The sequence below is a fragment of the Hyperolius riggenbachi genome, chromosome 5, assembly GCF_040937935.1.
Source record: "Hyperolius riggenbachi isolate aHypRig1 chromosome 5, aHypRig1.pri, whole genome shotgun sequence".
In the NCBI taxonomy this organism is placed as follows: Eukaryota; Metazoa; Chordata; class Amphibia; order Anura; family Hyperoliidae; genus Hyperolius; species Hyperolius riggenbachi.
Genome location: NC_090650.1, coordinates 446239277 through 446265206, shown reverse-complemented (window position 1 = coordinate 446265206; position 25930 = coordinate 446239277). Strand labels below are relative to the sequence as shown.

The following is a 25930-nucleotide window of genomic DNA, read 5'->3' as shown; positions in this document are numbered from 1 at the left end:
TGTAGACTGGCCCTTAATCCCTCAGAAGAGATTCCTAGATTCTTATCACACACAGGCTAGTGACCTTATGGTGTCTGATTATGGACACAGTGGAGTGGGTAAGATTGATGTCTGACTGTCGCTGCCTCATTGATAGCTTGTTGTCTCATACTGAGTATCCTGTAATAACAGTATCAATCAGTGACATTCTGAATGTTTTGCCAAAGTTACAGTGAATACTATATCTTATGTTCAGCATGCCATTGTTGTTCCTCCATATAGCATGTGCTCTCATGTAGTAAAATAATACAGCTGTATGTACTGGGAGCAGGGAGGGACTTGTCGGCTGCAAGGGGCTGGAGGAAGCCCCGGGTAAATACATCTGGGGGTAGCATAGATTTGGGGGCCCCAGTGAGTGAGAGAGACCTGGGGCCCCTGGGCTGTCATGTGGACCAGTGTTTGTGATTTTAAATTTATTTTTTGCAGCTTCTAGGATGCGGTTGACAGGTGAGTGGTTAGGGAGGGGACCGTGTGGGAGATGTGCCTACACGGGGCGTCCCTGTAAACGACGCAATTCACGATTGCGTCCAACCGAAGCCTCCCACCTGAATGCTAATCTATGTAATTCCTGCTAGGTATGGTACAGCAGGCAAAGGGTGTATGACAGTGCACCTGATTGGCTGACTAGCGTCTGCTGGCCAGATAAAGGCAGGATATTGCTCTGACTGGAAGTTAGCAATTGTGTTGGTAGCATAGATTGCCTGACATTTCCTTCAAGTCTTATGCTGGGCATAAACGGCTCGACGCTACCTCATCAATCGAGCCGCTGATGGCTCGATTGATAATATCCGACGTGTCCAATCACCGTGGGGATCGATTCCGCGCTCAATACCCGCGGGCGGACAATAGCGGCGAATCGAGCGGAAGATAAGAAGCACAGTGGGGACGAGCGGGAATCGTTTCGGGCGCACGCGCGGACGAGCGGGGACACGGCGGCTAATCCGCCGAATCGACCAGTGTATGCCCAGCATAAGGGCCTGTTTCCACTACACGCAGATTGGATGCAGAAAAACTGACTCCAATGAATGCCTATGGGCCTGTTTCCACTAAATGTGATTTTTCTTATGCAGATTTTTCTATAGGCATTCATTGGAGTCAGTTCTTCTGCATTAATTCTGCATCAACAGGCCCTAAGTGTTTTTATCTGCATGGAGAAAACACATTGTTCCTCAGTTTTCCTGAGCAGAAAGTGAGGGAGGTGGGGGGGGGGGGGGATCCAAAGTTTCGCAGGGGGGCAGTGTTGCCAACCGTCAGTAAATTTACTGACAGTCAGTAAAAAAGTCAACAAATCTGGGCTGTCAGTAAAGTCCATGAAAAATGTGTGTCTCCCAAAAGTCTCTCTCCCAGAAGATCACAGCACTTCCTGCTTATCAGTTCACGTATCACTCTGGAATGTACACTGCTCTAGCTAAAGGTGGCCATACATCTGTAGACTTGGTGGCCAATCGACCATTAGATAAGACAATTATTATTGATATTATAAAAATCGGGGCCACCAAGAGCATGCCTAGACAATCAAACCAATTTCGGCCCAAAATTGGTTGCATGTATCGATCGGACGGACATGCTGGAAAGTCTCAGGTTAGCTCGATCGGGTGCATGCAGCGGTAACGGCTGCGATAATGGAGAACAGACATGATAGAAACCCCCGGGCGCATCCCCCAAATGTAAATGTATCAAAGTGTCCCCCCCCTCCCCCCCTAGACGCAGTGCATTAATACTTTACCTGTCCGGTGTCCGCCACTGCACTCTTCTTCCTCATTTGCAGCCCACGTGGTTGCCGGTGTATTGCACGTGGGCCGCATGTGTGATATCTTTCATTTCATTTCAGTAATATTAGATGTCAGTAAAAATAGTGTTTTGTCAGTAAATGTTTTATGCTTTGTCAGTAAAAATGTATTTCCGAGGTTGGCAACACTGCAGGGGGGCCCAGTGACGTCTAGTTACGCCCCTGTATGGGAGAAAAGCACTATAGAAATGTTATTGTTATCCTACAGCCAATGAAGAATTAAATATATATGTTAAAAAAAAAACCCTCTCAGTTTGCTCGCAAAGGGAACCCCCCGCTCGCTCTCACCACTCGCAAGTGCAGCCAATTAGCAAAGAAATGCTTCCCTGTTTGCTCAGAAGCCCCTCCTTCCGACACGCAGAGCAGAGAGTAGCAGGAGTGTATACTTACCTGATTCCAGGCTCTGCCGGTCTCCTCCATGCTTCACAGCCAAATACTTTCTGCTGCCATTCGCCGGCTCCCGATCACATGACCGATGCGAGCGAATGGGGAGGCTTTGTGCTAATTGGCTGCACTTGGGCCCCCCTGCAATGACAGAGGTCACAGGGGCTAATGTCACGCCCATGGCTGGAGCTGTGTGATTTCCAGTGTAGTTGTGTGTCCGGCTGTCTGGTACCCCACAGCTCGCTCAGGCGGGGGACACACTCGTCTTTCAGTTTTCTGTATGTTTTCTGTACACCAAGTGTGTTTCATCGCAGACAAATACACACGTTTTTTTCACAGCAGCTAATGTGACTGATAGAGAAAATACTCCCAGGTGTAGAATTATACTGCAGGATGTCAGTTATTTCACGAGCACAAACAGAGCATTATGGATTTTTACAAACACCCGGAGAAGCTGAATGTTCCTGTAGCCTGACATTTTTTTTCGGGCTGGACATTCCATAACTCAATTGAGGTGAGTGGTGTTGGATGCCGTCCCTACTATCAGCAACGGATCTAGACCAAGTTGCGCCTGGGGCAAGGTCAGGTTTTGGCGCCTAAACTGCCATTCCCCATCCAGTTTTGGCACCTAAAGGTCAGGTTTTGGTGCCTAAAGATTAGGTTTTGGCGCCTAAACTGCCATTCCCCATCCAAATTTTGCCGCCTTTTTAAGAATTCAACAAACTGCGCCTGGGGCAAGAGACCTGTCTGCCCTCCCCCCCCCCCCCCCCCTAGATCCGTCCCTGCCTACTATCAGGATAGAGAAAAGGTGTTGCTCCACAAAGCAGTGGAGTGGATAAGAAGATTTAGACTGTGTAAACCCCAGGGGTTTAAAGAGGAACTCCAGTGAAAATAATGTAATAAAAAAATTGCTTCATTTGTACATTAATTCTGTATAAATGATTTTAGTCAGTGTTTGCCCATTGTAAAACCTTTCCTCTCCCTGATTTACATTCTGACATCACATGGTGACATTTTTACTGCTGACAGGTGATGTCAGTGGAAGGAGATGCTGCTTGCTTTTTTGGCAGTTGGAAACAGGGCTCCCACAGTATGATGTCAGCACCATGGTCCTCCTGACATCACACTGTGGGAGGGGTTTCACCACAATATCAGCCATACAGAGCCCCCTGATGGTCTGTTTGTGAAAAGGAATAGATTTCTCCTGGGAAAGGGGGTATCAGCTACTGATTGGGATGAAGTTCAATTCTTAGTTACAGTTTCTCTTTAAATAAACACATAAGCTTTAGTTGCTTTCTTTGATATGTTACAGGAAAGAATAATGGTGGGATATATACTGCGGGATTATTGGATGACCCCTCCCCTGTTTATTGCAGGGTACACAGTATAGTAGTTCCCTGTATAGGAATTGTATATTCTGTTTATGCTGTATGTTTATACCCTGTCTGTTAATGCATTTGGGTGGGACTTCCTGTGTGGGTTGTCCTATATAAAGGATGTAGTTGTGGGTAGCACTTCCTGTGTGGGTTGTCCTATATAAAGGATGTTGTTGTGGGTGGCACTTCCTGTGTGGGTTGTCCTATATAAAGGATGTTGTTGTGGGTGGCACTTCCTGTGTGGGTTGTCCTATATCCAGTTCGGCCAATCTGGATGAGCTTCCTCGTCCAGATAGGCACTGTTGCTGCCGCCGGCTGGTGCGCGCGATCGGGCGCACCCCCGCGCGTGCTCCCGATGCCTGCCGCTAGCCCCCCGATCAGTGAATGGGAATATAATTCCCATTCACCGATCTACCTTCCCCGCAGAAATACCGACGTTTTCTCTCCATAGAGCGCGGTATTTCTGCCCCCAGGAAACATCTCCCCAGCATTTTAGTTCCTGGATGCGAACGATTTCGCATCCAGGAACTAACTCTTTTTTCACTGTGGCCATCTTATGGACAAATAGTAAACTGCACCAACATACAATTTTTAATAAAAAAAAAAATATTATTTTACATTTAAAATTAGCAGTTTCCCTCCCACACCAAAAATTACCCACATACACTTTTTTTTATAAAAAAAAAAAAAAAAATACAATTAAAGAAAAAACAAAACAAAAACATAAATAGTTACCCAAGGGTCTGAACTTTTTAAATATGCATGTCAAGAGAATATGTTATTATATTATTTAAAATTATAAGCTTATAAATAGTGATGGACGCAAATTGAAAAAATGCACCTTTATTTCTAAATGAAATATCGGCACCATAAATTGTGATAGGGACATCGTTTAAACGGTGTAATAACCGGGACAGATGGGCAAATAAAATACATGAGTTTTAATTATGGTAGCGTATAGTAATTTCAAACTATAATGGCCAAAAACTGAGAAATAATGATTTTTTTTCATTTCTTTCTTAATCTTCCTGTTAAAATAGATTTAGAAAAAAATAATTCTTAGCAAAATGTACTACCCAAAGAAAGCCTAATTAGTGGCGGAAAAAACAAGATATAGATCAATTCATTGTGATAAGTAGCAATAAATTTATAGGCGAATGAATGGGAGGTGAACGTTGCTTGGATGCATGAGATTTTCGGACTGCGGTGCTGAACCGGATATAAAGGATGTAGTTGTGGGTGGCACTTCCTGTGTGGGTTGTCCTATATGAAAGATGTAGTTGTGGGTGGGACTGCCTGTGTGGATTGTTCTATAAAAGATGTAACTGTGGGTGAGACTTCCTGTGTGGGTTGTCCTATATTAAAGATGTAGTTGTAAGTGGCACTTCCTGTGTGGGTTGTCCTATAAAGGATGTAGCTGTGAGTGGGACTTCCTGTGTGGGTTGTCCTATATAAAGGATGCAGTTGTGGGTGGGACTTCCTGTGTGGGTTGTCCAATATAAAGGATATAGTTGTGAGTGGACTTCCTGTGTGGGTTGTCCTATATAAAGTATGTAGTTGTGCTTGGGATTTCCTGTGTGGGTTGTCCTATATAAAGGATGTAGCTGTGGGTGGGACTTCCTGTGTGGGTTGTCCTATATAAAGGATGTAGTTGTGGGTGGCACTTCCTGTGTGGGTTGTCCTATATAAAGGATGCAGTTGTGGGTGGGACTTCCTGTGTGGGTTGTCTTATATAAAGGATGTAGTTGTGGGTGGCACTTCCTGTGTGGGTTGTCCTATATAAAGGATGTAGTTGTGAGTGGACTTCCTGTGTGGGTTGTCCTATATAAAGGATGTAGTTGTGGGTGGGACTTCCTCTGTGGGTTGTCCTATATAAAGGATGTAGTCGTGGGTGGTACTTCCTGTGTGGGTTGTCCTATATAGAGGATGTAGTTGTGGGTGGCACTTCCTGTGTGGGTTGTCCTATATAAAGGATATAGTTGTGAGTGGACTTCCTGTGTGGGTTGTCCTATATAAAGGATGTAGTTGTGGGTGGGACTTCCTGTGTGGGTTGTCCTATATAAAGGATGTAGTTGTGGGTGGCACTTCCTGTGTGGGTTGTCCTATATAAAGGATGTAGTTGTGGGTGGGACTTCCTGTGTGAGTTGTCCTATATAAAGGATGTAGTTGTGGGTGGTGGTAGACCAGAGGAAGGGTCAGGTAACATGTAGTGTGTCTGAAGCTCAATAAAATACCAACACAGGTTTGAAGCCTGTGGAGTTCCTCTTTCTACTTTATTGGAGTTATCTAGGAATTGCAGGAGTGGTGTTCCTGCAGGAAGAGAGCACCACCTATTGCCTAATCCAGGTATAGCATATCACTGAATTCTGAGGAGGTTTTTGTAGAGACCTGGAGAGGCGTGATCAGAGGGGCAGGTCCAGCCCGTATCGCAACCCCAGCTGCTTCATCAGGGGGCTTGGCTAGTGAAGAGGGGCGGACCTTTCTAATTCCTGGTGATCAGAGGGGCAGGTCCAGCCCGTATCGCAACCCCAGCTGCTTCATCAGGAGGCTGGGCTAGTGAAGAGGGGCGGACCTTTATATTTCCTGGTTGGAGCAACAATGATATTGCGTATTACAATGCGCAGCAACCAGTGGCAACAGCGATGTACATAGGTTTGTAAAAGTATAATAGACATGTGTCTGAATCTGAAGTAAGTATCCTGATTTGGTTTAAATTGTTTTTAATGATTCTTGAATTTGATTAAATTTGATTAAATTCCCAATCATTTGGTTAATTTTGCGCCTTGTGATTAATTTGTGGCAAGTGGAGAGCAGTTTGAGAGTTATCAGGAGGATAGACATGGGGGGAGGAACGTACAACGCGCGCTCACCTTCTGAGTTATGGCTGCCAGGACCTTCTCAATGCTCTTGTGCTTCTGCATCATCTGTACAGCCTTCTTCACTCCCACATTTCGGACCTTCGAGGTATAATCACAGCCCAGGAGAATGCACAGATCTACAAACTACAGAAACACAGCAACACCAAGGTGAGTATACGTCATAGCTCCACCCACCAAAATAAATACTACAGAAACACAGCGGCACCAAGGTGAGTATACGTCATAGCTCCACCCACCAAAATAAATACTACAGAAACACAGCGGCACCAAGGTGAGTATATGTCATAGCTCCACCCACCCAAACTATCGCTACAGAAACATAGCAACACCAAGGTGAGTATACGTCATAGCTCCACCCACCCAAACTAACGCTACAGAAACACAGCAACACCAAGGTGAGTATACGTCATAGCTCCACCCACCCAAACTAACGCTACAAAAACACAGCAACACCAAGGTGAGTATATGTCATAGCTCCACCCACCAAAATAAATGCTACAGAAACACAGCGACATCAAGGTGAGTATATGTCATAGCTCCACCCACCAAAATGAATACTACATAAACACAGTGGCACAAAGGTGAGTATATGTCATAGCTCCACCCACCAAGATAAATACTACAGAAACACAGCGACACCAAGGTGAGTATACGTCATAGCTCCACCCACCAAAATAAATACTACAGAAACACAGTAACACCAAGGTGAGTATATGTCATAGCTCTACCCACCAAAATGAATACTACAGAAACACAGCGACATCAAGGTGAGTATACGTCATAGCTCCACCCACCAAAATGAATACTACAGAAACACAGTGGCACCAAGGTGAGTGTATTTCATAGCTCCACACACCCAAACTAATATTACAGTGACACCAAGGTGAGTATATGTCATAGCTCCACCTACCCAAACTAACGCTACAGAAACACAGCAACACTAAGGTGAGTATACGTCATAGCTCCACCCACCCAAACTAACGCTACAGAAACACAGTGACATCAAGGTGAGTATATGTCATAGCTCCACCCACCCAAACTAACGCTACAGAAACACAGCGACACCAAGGTGAGTATATATCATAGCTCCACCCACCAAAATGAATACTACAGAAACACAGCGACACCAAGGTGAGTATATGTCATAGCTCCACCCACCAAAATGAATACTACAGAAACACAGTGACATCAAGGTGAGTATATGTCATAGCTCCAGCCACCCAAACTAACGCTACAGAAACACAGCGACACCAAGGTAAGTATATATCATAGCTCCACCCACCAAAATAAATACTACAGAAACACAGCGACACCAAGGTGAGTATATGTCATAGCTCCACCCACCCAAACTAACGCTACAGAAACACAGCAACACCAAGGTGAGTTTACGTCATAGCTCCGCCCACCAAACTAATACCACAGTGACACCAAGGTGAGTATATGTCATAGCTCCGCCCACCAAACTAATACCACAGTGACACCAAGGTAAGTCTAGCACTACATAGCTCCATCAGTTCCTCACCTGTTGTTGGCTAAGCTTCAGAATCTCCAGGATTTGGGGAAGATTATACTCTCTTATTTCCCTGGAAGACATATAAATGATTATTATTCCCAGTATTAGAGCAGCCACATAGAATACGGGACTAACAGAAGTCACCTCTTTATAAACTGTGATGGGTAATGTATAGAATGCAAACACAATCCATGTAAGAGAAAGTTCTCAGACTATAAAGCTTTTATTTCTTCAGATTGCTTATATCCAAGGGGTGGAGCCTATCCAGCGTACAGGAAGTGCACCTCCACTGCAAGACCCACTGCACTTTCTTGTCCACATCAGCCTCAGAGGAAGATGAGTTAGTGAAACTTTAGTGAAACGGTCGTCAGGCCATGCAAACCCCCCCCCCCCCCCCCCCCCCCGGTGTCCCCTGCTATCCCCTGCACCCAGCAGGCCGTGCACCCTTCCCCCCCCCCCCCGTGCCCCCTGCTATCCCCCTGCTCCCAGCAGGCCATGCACCTCCCCGGCGCCCCCTGCACCCAGCACTTCAGATTCGATAAGCAAATGGCACCCGCTATGTATGCAATTCAATGCCATGTTGCTAGTTTCCCTGATGACACTAGATTGCGAAACCGCTCGGGGAGGAGACAGACGGCACCCTTTTTTTTTTCCATGTGTTCGATTGTCTATTGACAGACGCTCAATCTTTTATTGGGGTTCTCATGTTCTGGGTCCCATATGTACGTTTTTTTTGCCTTTTAAATAAATGGCTACACTTGAGTTGCGTTTTGTTTGAATTTTATGCTAACATCCTGGTTACCGGAGTGACTCAGACCGTGGGATTGGAAAGCCTCTGGACTTCTGACATACCAATACATACATATTTTGTGAATCAACCCCCTTGTGTGCAGCTTGGATCCAGCCTGCTAAAAATGCACTTCCTGTGGATTCTGATTGGCCCAGCTGTATGCAAACTGCATACAATTTGCATGTGAGCTGGAATGACTAACATCTCAGTGACCTCTCTACGTACAAGTGGGGGCAGGTTTCCCGTTTGTCACAGTAGGCTCTTGCCTAGGGGCATCACGAGAGGCCTGCTCAGACTCCACTTCCCTCCAGAGGTTGGCTCCACATTAAGGAATATCTCCGGTGACTCGGGATCCGATCCTGGCTCAGAGATATGTCCAGCAACCTCCTTACATCTTCTGCATATGACTTCTGTGCACACGCTATACAAATGTCGCCACAAACATACGACCAACATCGCAGAAACGACTTTACCGGCTGCAAAGACAAACAGCGAGTATTTCTAATGATGTTTTCTGCACAATGATATTGCAAACCACCGACTCGATTTAAATACTGCGCATGGAAGTGACATCACTGCACATGGAAGTGACATCACTGCACATAGATGCACGCATTCTGTAGAGCAATGTCGTTTTAACAACATTGTACACACGATATCTGCCCAACGGTTGCCTGAATTAATCTGCCGGGTGGATCAGGCAAAGTGTCCAGTATCAGTCACTCATCGTAGTCAATCGGTTACCACCCAGTACGGCAAGTTTTGTATTGCGAGTGTACATAGCCTTAAGCTCAACACACACCATACAATCTTGGTTGTACAGATTTACCAAATCTATGTAGTATAAGGGCCAACAGATTGAAAATACCCTGAATGATTGATTGGATAAGCTCTTATACTACATGAAAGTGGTAAGATTGAACAATCAAGATTGTATGGTGTGTGTTGAGCCTAAGAGAGATTTTATATCCCTGTCATACGGCTGATCAAACAACATACTTGTTTTTATCGGCCTTCAGGTTCCGTATGAGGCGTGTGCATCCGAAGGGCAAGGCGTCCATATCCTCGGTCACCGCTCCCCACGCATGACCGCTCTTCACCAGGGCAGCACAGGTGGCTTCCGCCTCACTGGGGGCCTGGAGGGGAGACAACACAAATACATGACAGTGAAGACGCCATTGAGAAGCACTTAACTAACAAAACACGACAGAGAAGACAGGAAGTAACCAAACACATAACAGAGAAAACAGGAAGTAACCAAACACATGACAGAGAAGACAGTAAGTAACCAAACACATGACAGAGAAGACAGGAAGTAACCAAACACATGACAGAGAAGACAGGAAGTAACCAAACACATGACAGAGAAGACAGGAAGTAACCAAACACATAACAGAGAAGATGGAAACTAACCAAACACGTGACAGAGAAGACAGGAAGTAACCAAACACATGACAGAGAAGACAGGAAGTAACCAAACACATGACAGAGAAGACAGGAAGTAACCAAACACATGACAGAGAAGACAGGAACTAACCAAACACATGGCACGAGAAGACAGGAAGTAACCAAACACATGACAGAGAAGACAGTAACTAAGCAAACACGTGACAGAGAAGACAGGAAGTAACCAAACACATGACAGAGAAGACAGGAAGTAACCAAACACATGACAGAGAAGACAGGAAGTAACCAAACACATGACAGAGAAGACAGGAACTAACCAAACACATGGCACGAGAAGACAGGAAGTAACCAAACACATGACAGAGAAGACAGGAACTAACCAAACACGTGACAGAGAAGAATGGAACTAATCAAACACATGACAGAGAAGACAGGAAGTAACCAAACACATGACAGAGAAGACAGGAAGTAACCAAACACATGACAGAGAGGAGAGGAAGTAACCAAACACGACAGAAAAGATGGGAAATAACCAAACACATGACAGAGAAGACAGGAAGTAACCAAACACATGGCAGAGAAGACGGGAACTAACAAACACGTGACAGAGAAGAATGGAACTAATCAAACACATGACAGAGAAGACAGGAAGTAACCAAACACATGACAGAGAAGACAGGAAGAAACCAAACACATGACAGAGAGGAGAGGAAGTAACCAAACACATGACAGAGAAGACAGTAACTAACCAAACACATGACAGAGAAGACAGGAACTAACCAAACACATGACAGAGAAGACAGGAAGTAAACAAACACATGACAGAGAAGACAGGAACTAACCAAACACATGACAGAGAAGACAGAAAGTAACCAAACACATGACAGAGAAGACAGGAAGTAACCAAACACATGACAGAAAAGACAGGAAGTAACCAAACACATGACAGAGAAGACAGGAAGTAACCAAACACATGACAGAAAAGACAGGAAGTAACCAAACACATGACAGAGAAGACAGGAAGTAACCAAACACATGACAGAGAAGACAGGAACTAACCAAACACATGGCACGAGAAGACAGGAAGTAACCAAACACATGACAGAGAAGACAGGAACTAACCAAACACGTGACAGAGAAGAATGGAACTAATCAAACACATGACAGAGAAGACAGAAAGTAACCAAACACATGACAGAGAAGACAGGAAGTAACCAAACACATGACAGAGAGGAGAGGAAGTAACCAAACACGTGACAGAGAAGAATGGAACTAATCAAACACATGACAGAGAAGACAGGAAGTAACCAAACACATGGCAGAGAAGACGGGAACTAACAAACACGTGACAGAGAAGAATGGAACTAATCAAACACATGACAGAGAAGACAGGAAGTAACCAAACACATGACAGAGAAGACAGGAAGTAACCAAACACATGACAGAGAGGAGAGGAAGTAACCAAACACATGACAGAGAAGACAGTAACTAACCAAACACATGACAGAGAAGACAGGAACTAACCAAACACATGACAGAGAAGACAGGAAGTAAACAAACACATGACAGAGAAGACAGGAACTAACCAAACACATGACAGAGAAGACAGAAAGTAACCAAACACATGACAGAGAAGACAGGAAATAACCAAACACATGACAGAAAAGACAGGAAGTAACCAAACACATGACAGAGAAGACAGGAAGTAACCAAACACATGACAGAAAAGACAGGAAGTAAACAAACACATGACAGAGAAGACAGGAAGTAACCAAACACATGAAAGAGAGGACAGGAAGTAACCAAACACATGACAGAGAAGACAGGAAGTAACCAAACACATGACAGAGAGGACAGGAAGTAACCAAACACATGGCAGAGAAGACGGGAACTAACCAAACACGTGACAGAGAAGAATGGAACTAATCAAACACATGACAGACAAGACAGGAAGTAACCAAACACATGACAGAGAAGACAGGAAGTAACCAAACACATGACAGAGAAGACAGGAAGTAACCAAACACATGGCAGAGAAGACGGGAACTAACCAAACACGTGACAGAGAAGAATGGAACTAATCAAACACATGACAGAGAAGACAGGAAGTAACCAAACACATGACAGAGAAGACAGGAAGTAACCAAACACATGACAGAGAAGACAGAAAGTAACCAAACACATGGCAGAGAAGACAGGAACTAACCAAACACGTGACAGAGAAGAATGGAACTAATCAAACACATGACAGAGAAGACAGGAAGTAACCAAACACATGACAGAGAAGACAGGAAGTAAACAAACACATGACAGAGAAGACAGGAAGTAACCAAACACATGACAGAGAGGACAGGAAGTAACCAAACACATGACAGAGAAGACAGGAAGTAACCAAACACATGACAGAGAAGACAGGAAGTAACCAAACACATGGCAGAGAAGACGGGAACTAACCAAACACGTGACAGAGAAGGATGGAACTAATCAAACACATGACAGAGAAGACAGGAAGTAACCAAACACATGACAGAGAAGACAGGAAGTAAACAAACACATGACAGAGAAGACAGGAAGTAACCAAACACATGACAGAGAGGACAGGAAGTAACCAAACACATGACAGAGAAGACAGGAAGTAACCAAACACATGACAGAGAAGACAGGAAGTAACCAAACACATGACAGAGAAGACAGGAAGTAACCAAACACATGGCAGAGAAGACGGGAACTAACCAAACACGTGACAGAGAAGAATGGAACTAATCAAACACATGACAGAGAAGACAGGAAGTAACCAAACACATGACAGAGAAGACAGGAAGTAACCAAACACATGACAGAGAAGACAGGAAGTAAACAAACACATGACAGAGAAGACAGGAAGTAACCAAACACATGACAGAGAAGACAGGAAGTAACCAAACACATGACAGAGAAGACAGGAAGTAACCAAACACATGACAGAGAAGACAGGAAGTAAACAAACACATGACAGAGAAGACAGGAAGTAACCAAACACATGACAGAGAGGACAGGAAGTAACCAAACACATGACAGAGAAGACAGGAAGTAACCAAACACATGACAGAGAGGACAGGAAGTAACCAAACACATGACAGAGAAGACAGGAACTAACCAAACACATGGCACGAGAAGACGGGAACTAACCAAACACGTGACAGAGAAGAATGGAACTAATCAAACACATGACAGAGAAGACAGGAAGTAACCAAACACATGACAGAGAAGACAGGAAGTAAACAAACACATGACAGAGAGGACAAGAAGTAACCAAACACATGACAGAGAAGACAGGAAGTAACCAAACACATGGCAGAGAAGACGGGAACTAACAAACACGTGACAGAGAAGAATGGAACTAATCAAATACATGACAGAGAAGACAGGAAGTAACCAAACACATGGCAGAGAAGACGGGAACTAACAAACACGTGACAGAGAAGAATGGAACTATTCAAACACATGACAGAGAAGACAGGAAGTAACCAAACACATGACAGAGAAGACAGGAAGTAACCAAACACATGACAGAGAGGAGAGGAAGTAACCAAACACATGACAGAGAAGACAGTAACTAACCAAACACATGACAGAAAAGACAGGAAGTAAACAAACACATGACAGAGAAGACAGGAAGTAAACAAACACATGACAGAGAAGACAGGAAGTAACCAAACACATGACAGAGAAGACAGGAAGTAACCAAACACATGACAGAGAAGACAGGAAGTAACCAAACACATGATAGAGAAGACAGGAAGTAACCAAACACATGACAGAGAAGACAGGAACTTACCAAACACATGACAGAAAAGACAGGAAGTAAACAAACACATGACAGAGAAGACAGGAAGTAACCAAAGACACGACAGAGAAGACAGGAAGTAACCAAACACACGACAGAGAAGACAGGAAGTAACCAAACACATGACAGAGAGGACAGGAAGTAAACAAACACATGACACAGAAGACAGGAACTAACCAAACACATGACAGCGAAGACAGGAACTAACCAAACACATGACAGAAAAGACAGGAAGTAAACAAACACATGACAGAAAAGACAGGAAGTAAACAAACACATGACAGAGAAGACAGGAAGTAACCAAACACATGACAGAGAAGACAGGAACTAACCAAACACATGACAGAGAAGACAGGAACTAACCAAACACATGACAGTGTAGACAGGAAGTAAACAAACACATTACAGAGAAGACAGGAACTAACCAAACACATGACAGAGAAGACAGAAAGTAACCAAACACATGACAGAGAAGACAGGATCTAACCAAACACATGACAGAAAAGACAGGAAGTAAACAAACACATGACAGAGAAGACAGGAAGTAACCAAACACACGACAGAGAAGACAGGAAGTAACCAAACACATGACAGAGAAGACAGGAAGTAAACAAACACACGACAGAGAAGACAAGTACTAACCAAACACATGACAGAAAAGACAGGAAGTAAACAAACACATGACAGAAAAGACAGGAAGTAACCAAACACATGACAGAGAAGACAGGAACTAACCAAACACATGATAGAAAAGACAGGAAGTAAACAAACACATGACAGAGAAGACAGGAAGTAACCAAACACATGACAGAGAAGACAGGAAGTAACCAAACACATGACAGAGAAGACAGGAAGTACCCAAACACATGACAGCGAAGACAGGAACTAACCAAACACATGACAGAGAAGACAGGAACTAACCAAACACATGACAGAAAAGACAGGAAGTAAACAAACACATGACAGAGAAGACAGGAAGTAAACAAACACATGACAGAGAAGACAGGAAGTAACCAAACACATGACAGAGAAGACAGGAAGTAACCAAACACATGACAGAGAAGACAGGAAGTAACCAAACACATGACAGAGAAGACAGGAACTTACCAAACACATGACAGAAAAGACAGGAAGTAAACAAACACATGACAGAGAAGACAGGAAGTAACCAAAGACACGACAGAGAAGACAGGAAGTAACCAAACACACGACAGAGAAGACAGGAAGTAACCAAACACATGACAGAGAGGACAGGAAGTAAACAAACACATGACACAGAAGACAGGAACTAACCAAACACATGACAGCGAAGACAGGAACTAACCAAACACATGACAGAAAAGACAGGAAGTAAACAAACACATGACAGAGAAGACAGGAACTAACCAAACACATGACAGAGAAGACAGGAACTAACCAAACACATGACAGTGTAGACAGGAAGTAAACAAACACATGACAGAGAAGACAGGAACTAACCAAACACATGACAGAGAAGACAGAAAGTAACCAAACACATGACAGAGAAGACAGGAAGTAAACAAACACATGACAGTGTAGACAGGAAGTAAACAAACACATGACAGAGAAGACAGGAAGTAACCAAACACATGACAGAGAAGACAGGAAGTAACCAAACACATGACAGAGAAGACAGGAAGTAACCAAACACATGACAGAGAAGACAGGAACTATCCAAACACATGACAGCGAAGACAGGAAGTAACCAAACACATGACAGAGAAGACAGGATCTAACCAAACACATGACAGAAAAGACAGGAAGTAACCAAACACATGACAGAAAAGACAGGAAGTGACCAAACACATGACAGTGTAGACAGGAACTTACCAAACACATGACAGAAAAGACAGGAAGTAACCAAACACATGACAGAAAAGACAGGAAGTAACCAAACACATGACAGAGAAGACAGGAACTTACCAAACACATGACAGAAAAGACAGGAAGTAAACAAACACATGACAGTGTAGACAGGAAGTAAACAAACACATGACAGAGAAGACAGGATCTAACCAAACACATGACAGAAAAGACAGGAAGTAACCAAACACATGACAGTGTAGACAGGAAGTAAACAAACACATAACAGAGAAGAAAGGAACTAATCAAACACGTGACAGAGAAGACAGGAACTAACCAAACACATGACAGAGAAGACAGGAAGTAACCAAACACATGACAGAGAAGACAGGAAGTAACCAAACACATGACAGAGAAGACAGGAAGTAACCAAACACATGACAGAGAAGACAGGAAGTAACCAAACACATGACAGAGAAGACAGGAACTTACCAAACACATGACAGAAAAGACAGGAAGTAAACAAACACATGACAGTGTAGACAGGAAGTAAACAAACACATGACAGAGAAGACAGGATCTAACCAAACACATGACAGAAAAGACAGGAAGTAACCAAACACATGACAGTGTAGACAGGAAGTAAACAAACACATAACAGAGAAGAAAGGAACTAATCAAACACGTGACAGAGAAGACAGGAACTAACCAAACACATGACAGAGAAGACAGGAAGTAACCAAACACATGACAGAGAAGACAGGAAGTAACCAAACACATGACAGAGAAGACAGGAAGTAACCAAACACATGACAGAGAAGACAGGAAGTAACCAAACACATGACAGAGAAGACAGGAACTTACCAAACACATGACAGAAAAGACAGGAAGTAAACAAACACATGACAGAGAAGACAGGAAGTAAACAAACACACGACAGAGAAGACAGGTACTAACCAAACACATGACAGAGAAGACAGGAATTAACCAAACACATGACAGAGAAGACAGGAAGTAACCAAACACATGACAGAGAAGACAGAAAGTAACCAAACACATGACAGAGAAGACAGGAACTATCCAAACACATGACAGCGAAGACAGGAAGTAACCAAACACATGACAGAGAAGACAGGATCTAACCAAACACATGACAGAAAAGACAGGAAGTAACCAAACACATGACAGAAAAGACAGGAAGTGACCAAACACATGACAGTGTAGACAGGAAGTAAACAAACACATGACAGAGAAGACAGGATCTAACCAAACACATGACAGAAAAGACAGGAAGTAACCAAACACATGACAGTGTAGACAGGAAGTAAACAAACACATAACAGAGAAGAAAGGAACTAATCAAACACGTGACAGAGAAGACAGGAACTAACCAAACACATGACAGAGAAGACAGGAAGTAACCAAACACATGACAGAGAAGACAGGAAGTAACCAAACACATGACAGAGAAGACAGGATCTAACCAAACACATGACAGTGTAGACAGGAAGTAAACAAACACACGACAGAGAAGACAGGAAGTAACCAAACACATGACAGAGAAGACAGGAAGTAACCAAACACATGACAGAGAAGACAGGATCTAACCAAACACATGACAGTGTAGCATACCTCCCAACATTTTAAAGCTGGGAATCGGGACACTTAGGCCACACCCCTAACCACGCCTCCCCCCCGCCTCTCCCCCCCCCCCCCCCCAATCACACCTACCATGAAAAAAAAATTTGATTTTTTTTTTTCAATTAATAGTATCCCCTAATATTTTTAATACATATTTCCCCCATATATGATGGGGAGGAGGGTGTCCGTGGGTGGGTTAGGAGGAGGGTGTCGGTGGGTGGGTGGAGAGGAGGGTGAGGATGGCCATGAGTGGGGTGAAGGGTGCCAATGCAAGAACAAAATGATCAAGGCGCCAGCCGCGGGTAAGTGGGATGCGGGACGCGTGCATCCCATTACTACCTCCCTCCCTCCCTTGGAATCTGCCCCCCCCCCCTGTGTCTCCCCCGTTTGCAGAGTGCGCAGCTAAGCGGAGCGGGCTGTGAGCTTACCGATATCCATGGACGCATACCACCATCTGGCTTCCTGCTTCCTGTGACGTCACAGGAAGCAGATTGAAGCCGGACATCGGTATGCGTCCATGGACACCGGTAAGCTCACAGCCCGCTCCGCTTAGCTGCGCACTCTGCAAACAGGGAGAAGACACAGGGGGGGGGGGGGCAGATTACAAGGGAGGGAGGGAGGTAGTAATGGGATGCACGCATCCCGCATCCCACTTACCCGCGGCTGGCGCCTTGATCATTTTTTTTTCCACCCTCACTGCCCACTGCTGCCCGGGACTTGGGGGGCTCATACCGTGATAGCGGGAGAGCCCCCCAAAATCGTGACAGTCCCGACGAAAACGGGACGGTTGGGCCCTATGGTGTAGACAGGAAGTAAACAAACACATGGCAGAGAAGACAGGAAGTAACCAAACACATGACAGAGAAGACAGGATCTAACCAAACACATGACAGTGTAGACAGGAAGTAAACAAACACACGACAGAGAAGACAGGAAGTAACCAAACACATGACAGTGTAGACAGGAAGTAAACAAACACATGACAGAGAAGACAGGAACTAACCAAACACATGACAGAGAAGACAGGAAGTAACCAAACACATGACAGAGAAGACAGGAACTAACAAACACGTGACAGAGAAGACAGGAACTAACCAAACACATGACAGAGAAGACAGGAAGTAACCAAACACATGACAGAAAAGACAGGAAGTAACCAAACACATGACAGTGTAGACAGGAAGTAAACAAACATATGACAGAGAAGACAGGAAGTAACCAAACACATGACAGAGTAGACAGGAAGTAACCAAACACATGACAGAGAAGACAGGAAGTAAAGTCCAGTAAAGTCCAAGTAATGTCAAAGAGTTTCTCAATTATCACAGTAGACTTAAAAATGTATAAATTATTATTATTATTATGATTTTATATATATAGCGCAAACATCTTCCGTAACCCAGTACATAATACAAAACAGATATTGGGGAATAGAGATGAGAAGTTCAAGACTCTGTCAGTGGTGTAGCTAGAGATCAGGGGCGGAGCAGTGCTTTTCAGCGCTGCTAGCTTTGGGCGCAGCCAGCGCCGCCATAGACTGTAATGGGAATCAGTCTATAGCGGCGCTCAGTGAGGAAGGTCGGCTCCGTCAGAAGACGGAGCCGAAGTTGTTTAAAAAACACAATAATTCGGCCTCCAGCAATCGCTGGAAGCCGAATTATTTCATTCCCCCACTATCCATGTCGGCCTGGAGGGGGAATAGTAATTAAAACGCCCCGGACTTGTGCAGAAGCAGGACCAGCCATTTAACAGCTGGATCCTGCGCCCAAGTCTACCAGCGCCGTATTCAAATGTACGCATCAGGGGGCCCCATAGAAAAACTTTCATGGGGCCCTCAGATGGAAGCCACCTGCCCCACCCTATGGATATGAGATAACTGGGCAATTTACATTTTCATGCCGAGGGTGGAGAAACACAGGAAAGTTAATTGTGAATACTGAGTACCCAGTGGGCCGCCTGTGCTGCAGGGCCCCATAGCAGCTGCTCTGGCTGATGTGGTATTGCTCGGCCCCTGGACACTGTACAGTCATGACATCCAGCGGTACAAGTATTACTTACATGCACTATGCAGCACTATAGAATAATGAATGGTGCAACAATTATTCATATGAATTATTATCATACAGCGATGCACAGACGGTAAGGGCCTTTTCACACGGGGGCGGTGCAGTATTTTTACCCCACCCCAGGGCGATGAATGTCTATGGGGGCTTTCATACTGACGCGGTACGGCGTGATGCGACGGAAGTGACGTTTTTGCCGTACCCCCGACGCTCGGATAGACCTTCGTTACCGCGCGGTTATGTGCCGACGTGTGGCGGACCAGAAGTCGTGTAAGTCTACGGCGACGCAGGGATTCATAAAATGATGGCAGTGCGGCGCACATGCGCGGAAGCGTATTTTTTACAATACACTTCAGTACACTTCCATATTTACAAAACAGGAAGTGAGTGTGTCTGGCTGTCAGCCAGAAGGTAACTACCGTGGTAATCCTCTAAGGTCTGCACCGCTGCCACCAATCCCTAGAGTGAAACCGGCCTTAGGGAGCAATAATATGGAAGTCACTGGTCACTGATATGCCCATGTAGATGTCACGCTGTGTCTGTAGAGCTGAAGCTATCAGTGCTGCGCGTAGTGTGAACAAGCCTCTAGTGACGTTGTGACTGCAGCAAACACTAAAGCAAGGATCACACTTGCGAAAAATGTGATTGCTGCAGATGTAAAGTATCTCATCAGCTTCGGACTGTATTTCTGATTTTGTGGGAATTTGCATTTGCAGATTTTCTGCGTTTATATTTCGTACGCCACGTGGGATTCCTGCTTCAATGTAAGTCAATAAAAACGCAGGACATTTGTTGAGAAATATGTGTTTTGAGATTTTGAAGTTAATTACCATAAATGGGTTTTCATGTAAATACATTTTTATTGGGTATCCTGGGAAAAATCACAATATAAAAATTTCACATCCAAAACATATAAAACGCACACAAAAGTTTGTACAGAAATACTAATCAAAAAATTGAAAATTGTATTGATAAAATGCTAGAACGAGTGTGAATGGCCCCTACGGCTAGGTTCATATTCAGATCACGAAACAGATTGCGATTTTGCGCTGTGATTTTTTGGCAATTGCACTTTGAGATCGCATTGCGGCATCTCCGAAAATGTTGCGCAATGAAAATGGTGCCATAGGTATAAATTTTTACGTTGAAACACTCCTGAAAAAAACAAACGCCCCAGTGTGAACCAACCCTAAGGGCTGGAACCCACAAGAGCGGTTTTTTGAGCATTTTGGTAGCGCTGCGATACGCTAGCGTTTTGCCAAAACGCTCAGCTGATGTTAATCGATGGGGCAACTTCCATAGGAGCGTTTGCGTTTCCCAGAAACGCAAACGCAGGACCTGCAGCATTTTGGGAGCGTTAGCGCTTCAATGTAAAGTATTGAAACGCTAGCAGAAACGCTCAGCAAAACCTAAACTGAGCGGTTTTGCTAGCGTTTTGCGGTTCAGCACACTGTAACAAAATTAAAAATAATTCACAGGACCAATCAGGATAAAAACGCGAAAAACGCGAAACGCTACACAACCGCTGAGCAAAAAAATACACTGTTGCAAAACGCGACCGAAAACGTGCATGAATCCGCTTGCAAACCGCTCAGACAAAACGCTAGCGGTTGCGTTTTGCGTTTGCGGATTTCAGTGGGTTCCAGCCCTAAGGGAGTGCACAGTAATGCTTATATGAAAAGAACCCTTCTTACTGTAGCGAGTCTGTGGGAGACAGCTGTGATGTGCTAGTTCTTATAGGTTAGTATCGTGTCTGTAATCACATACAGACAAGCTGCTGAGCGGGGGGGGGGGGGGGGGGGGGGAGTCACTGTGCAGTTCAGTCCTACTTGTATGAATGGGACCCCCAGGAGTGACAGTAATGCTTATATGAAAAGAACCCTTCCTGCTGTAGCGAGTCTGTGGTAGACAGCTGTGATGTGCGAGTTCTTATAGGTCAGTATTGTGTCTGTAATCACATAAAGAGCAGGGGAGTCACTGTGCAGTTCAGTCCTACTTGTATGAATGGGACCCCCAGGAGTGACAGTAATGCTTACATGAAAAGAACCCTTCCTGCTGTAGCGAGTCTGTGGTAGACAGCTAAGATGTGCGAGTTCTTATAGGTCAGTATCGTGTCTGTAATCATATAAAGACAAGCTGTTGAGCAGGGGGGTCACTGTGCAGTTCAGTCAGTCCTACCTGTATGAATGGGACCCCCAGGAGTGACAGCAATTTCTTCAGGTCCCTCTGCTTGTCTGGCCCTGCAGTGACATAAACAGAAGATTTATTATTTGCAGAGAATGAGACTAATGAACCTTTATATCCTGACAGCTGGCCACAAATGATAAATCGGTCTTTTGACTTGCAGTGTTGGGATTAGTGCGTCGAAGAAAGGAGAGCCTGGTACACTGTCTGCCCGCCGCTGTACACAGAAAGAGAACATGTTGCTAGCCAGCTGGCTAGAGAGGTGTCTATACAGGCTTCTCAATGGACTATCGCCTGAAGGACTGAGAGCCACTCCCTGTCGGGTAACAGTAATATCAAGTGTGTACCCAGCTTTAGTCTGTTCACTTCCTACTCCAGTGCAAATAGATGCAGAAGAGTATAGGACCAAGGACAGGACCTTGAGGAACCCCAACAGAAGAGGGTGGAGAGGAGATATGGTTCAAATCACACTCACAGTCAATACAAGACCTTCTAGAGAGATAGGAAGATATACAAGAAACTTTTCTCCCATAGGTCTTGAATAAGTGCAAGAGAACTCCTCACCTTGGGTATAAACCAACAATAAGTCGGCCAGCCGGGGCTCAGTGTCATGCAGGTACACCACACCTGCAAACAATACTGTGTACTGTCTGCTTCAATACAGCTTGTTGCTGCACACAGCTTCTGAGTGCCGTGTTTTCTCCCATAGTTCTTGAAGCGCATAGCTATGTCTCGGATCAATATAGGGTTGCAGGCTGGACTGTGTTACAGAGGAAATAGTCAAGCGTTCGTAAACTAATCAGGTGGGTTTTCAGTTTGGACTTAAATGGATTCCAGGGATGGAGATGTCCTGATTGGGTGTGGCAGGTAGTTCCAAAGTTTAGGGGAAGCATGACAGAAGGTCTCCAAAGAAAGAGACCTTTATACCTACAGATGAGTGTGTCTGGAGGAGTAGATTGTGGAGGACAGATGAAGATGGAGGAGAATGGAGGAGTGGCCTTTGCATTTAGCTGTAAAGAGATCATTTACATGATGAAGGTGGTTATATTGGATAGAGGATGAAGAGAGGGCAGTGACAGGACATGATAAGAGTTTGCTGCATGGTGACATATGTCATAGGTGGTTATACTAGATAGAGGATGAAGAGAGGGCAGTGATAGCACATGTTAGCTGCATGGTGACATATGTTATAGGTGGTTATACTAGATAGAGGATGAAGAGAGGGCAGTGATAGCACATGATGTTAGCTGCATGGTGACATATGTTATAGGTGGTTATACTAGATAGAGGATGAAGAGAGGGCAGTGATAGCACATGATGTTAGCTGCATGGTGACATATGTCATAGGTGGTTGCCCACATTTACAGGACTGGGAAATGTGAGAATGGTGATACAAATGGATGGAGAGGACTAGCTTGGGCCATGTGGACTTTCTTTGGTGCACTAAGACTTTTCTTCTGATTGTATCAACGTGTTTTCTTACGTTTTTTAGGTGTTATGGTGGCCATAGACCATTAGATGTACGGCAGACCTGGTAAACGACAAATGCTGAGGATGTTTTTATTGAATCTAACCTATTAAACTGTCTAATACTATATAATAATAATAATAATCCGTACATTTGTATAGCGCTTTTCTCCTGTCGGACTCTAAGTGCACAAGAGCTGCAGCCACTGGGAGGCGCTCAGGAGGCCACCTTGCAGTGTTAAGGAGTCTTGCCTTGAACTCCTTACTGAATAGGTACTTGACCTAGCCAGGATTCCAACCCTGGTCTCCCATGTCAAAGGCAGAGCCCTTAACCAGTACACTATCCAGCCAGTACTATATGGCCAGCTTTTGGGAGAAGAAGCAGCAGCCTGTTTATTGGGAACCCAAATATTTCAGAGAGGAGAATTATGGGGTTGAATGTTCACAAAAACAGACAAGAACTATGCGAAGAGCAGATTTGATGACGTTGTGGATTTTAGACGGGAAAATTCCATTCTGGTCAGACCATCTCTATCTGAACCTGTTCTGACAGTCAGACCTCGGGGACAGTCAGACCTCGGGGACAGTCAGACCTCAGGGACAGTCAGATCTCGTGAACAGTCAGATCTCGGGAACAGTCAGACCCCGGGGACAATCAGACCTCGAGGACAATCAGACCTCGGGGACAGTCAGTCCTCAGGGACAGTCAGACCTCGGGGAAAGTCAGACCTCAGAGACAGTCAGACCTCAGAGACAGTCAAACCTCAGGGACAGTCAAACCTCAGGGACAGTCAGACCTCGGGGACAGTCAGTCCTCGGGGACAGTCAGACCTCAGGGACAGTCAAACCTCAGGGACAGTCAAACCTCAGGGACAGTCAGACCTCGGGGACAGTCAGTCCTCGGGGACAGTCAGACCTCAGGGAAAGTCAGATCTCAGGGACAGTCAGATCTCAGGGACAGTCAGATCTCAGGGACAGTCAGACCTCGGGGACAATCAGACCTCAGGGACAGTCAGTCCTCAGAGACAGTCAGTCCTCGGGGACAGTCAGTCCTCGGGGACAGTCAGACATCAGGGACAGTCAAACCTCAGGGACAGTCAAACCTCGGGGACAGTCAGACCTCGGGGACAGTCAGACCACAGGGACAGGCAGACCTCGGAGACAGTCAGACCTCGGGGAAAGTTAGACCTCAGAGACAGTTAGACCTCAGAGACAGTCAGACCTCAGGGACAGTCAGACCTCAGGGACAGTCAAACCTCAGGGACAGTCAGACCTCAGGGACAGTCAGACCTCGGGGACAGTCAGTCCTCGGGGACAGTCAGATCTCAGGGACAGTCAGACCTCGGGGACAATCAGACCTCAGGGACAGTCAGTCCTCAGAGACAGTCAGTCCTCGGGGACAGTCAGTCCTCAGGGACAGTCAGACCTCAGGGACAGTCAAACCTCGGGGACAGTCAGACCTCGGGGACAGTCAGACCTCGGGGACAGTCAGACCTCAGGGACAGACAGATCTCGGGAACAGTCAGATCTCGGGAACAGTCAGACCCCGGGGACAATCAGACCTCGGGGACAATCAGACCTCGGGGACAGTCAGTCCTCGGGGACAGTCAGACCTCGGGGAAAATCAGACCTCAGAGACAGTCAGACCTCAGGGACAGTCAGACCTCAGGGACAGTCAGACCTCAGGGACAGTCAAACCTCCGGGACAGTCAAACCTCCGGGACAGTCAAACCTCGGGGACAGTCAAACCTCGGGGACAGTCAGTCCTCGGGGACAGTCAGATCTCAGGGACAGTCAGATCTCAGGGACAGTCAGATCTCAGGGACAGTCAGATCTCAGGGACAGTCAGACCTCGGGGACAATCAGACCTCGGGGACAGTCAGTCCTCAGAGACAATCAGTCCTCGGAGACAGTCAGTCCTCGGGGACAGTCAGACCTCAGGGACAGTCAAACCTCAGGGACAGTCAAACCTCGGGGACAGTCAGACCTCGGGGACAGTCAAACCTCAGGGACAGTCAGACCTCGGAGACAGTCAGACCTCGGAGACAGTCAGACCTCGGGGAAAGTCAGACCTCAGAGACAGTCAGACCTCAGGGACAGTCAGCCCTCAGGGACAGTCAAACCTCAGGGACAGTCAAACCTCAGGGACAGTCAGACCTCGGGGACAGTCAGACCTCAGGGACAGTCAGATCTCAGGGACAGTCAGATCTCAGGGACAGTCAGATCTCAGGGACAGTCAGACCTCGGGGACAATCAGACCTCAGGGACAGTCAGTCCTCAGGGACAGTCAGTCCTCGGGGACAGTCAGTCCTTGGGGACAGTCAAACCTCAGGGACAGTCAGACCTCGGGGACAGTCAGACCTCGGGGACAGTCAGACCTCGGAGACAGTCAGACGTCGGGGACAGTCAGACCTCGGGGACAGTCAGACCTCGGAGACAGTCAGACCTCGGGGACAGTCAGACGTCGGGGACAGTTAGACGTCGGGGACAGTCAGACCTCAGGGACAGTCAAACCTCAGGGACAGTCAGATCTCGGGGACAGTCAGACGTCGGGGACAGTCAGACGTCGGGGACAGTCAGACCTCAGGGACAGTCAAACCTCAGGGACAGTCAGTCCTCAGGGACAGTCAGACCTCAGCGACAGTCAGACCTCAGGGACAGTCAGACCTCAGGGACAGTTAGACCTCAGGGACAGTCAAACCTCAGGGACAGTCAAACCTCAGGGACAGTCAAACCTCAGGGACAGTC

The 25930-nt window shown here is 45.6% G+C and overlaps 1 protein-coding gene across 2 annotated transcripts in view; it reads right to left on the bottom strand.

Moving 5' to 3' along the window:
- The window catches only part of LOC137519270 (flap endonuclease 1-B-like), a 59266-nt gene that overhangs the window by 7746 nt on the left and 25590 nt on the right, over positions 1-25930 (bottom strand). For both annotated transcript variants that reach the window (XM_068238177.1, XM_068238178.1), the window contains exons 5-8: positions 21710-21771; positions 9770-9906; positions 7990-8050; positions 6459-6590 (exon numbers count right to left, since the gene is read on the bottom strand). In XM_068238177.1, the coding sequence (XP_068094278.1) occupies positions 6459-6590; positions 7990-8050; positions 9770-9906; positions 21710-21771 (392 nt within the window). The remainder of the gene's footprint in view (positions 1-6458; positions 6591-7989; positions 8051-9769; positions 9907-21709; positions 21772-25930) is intronic.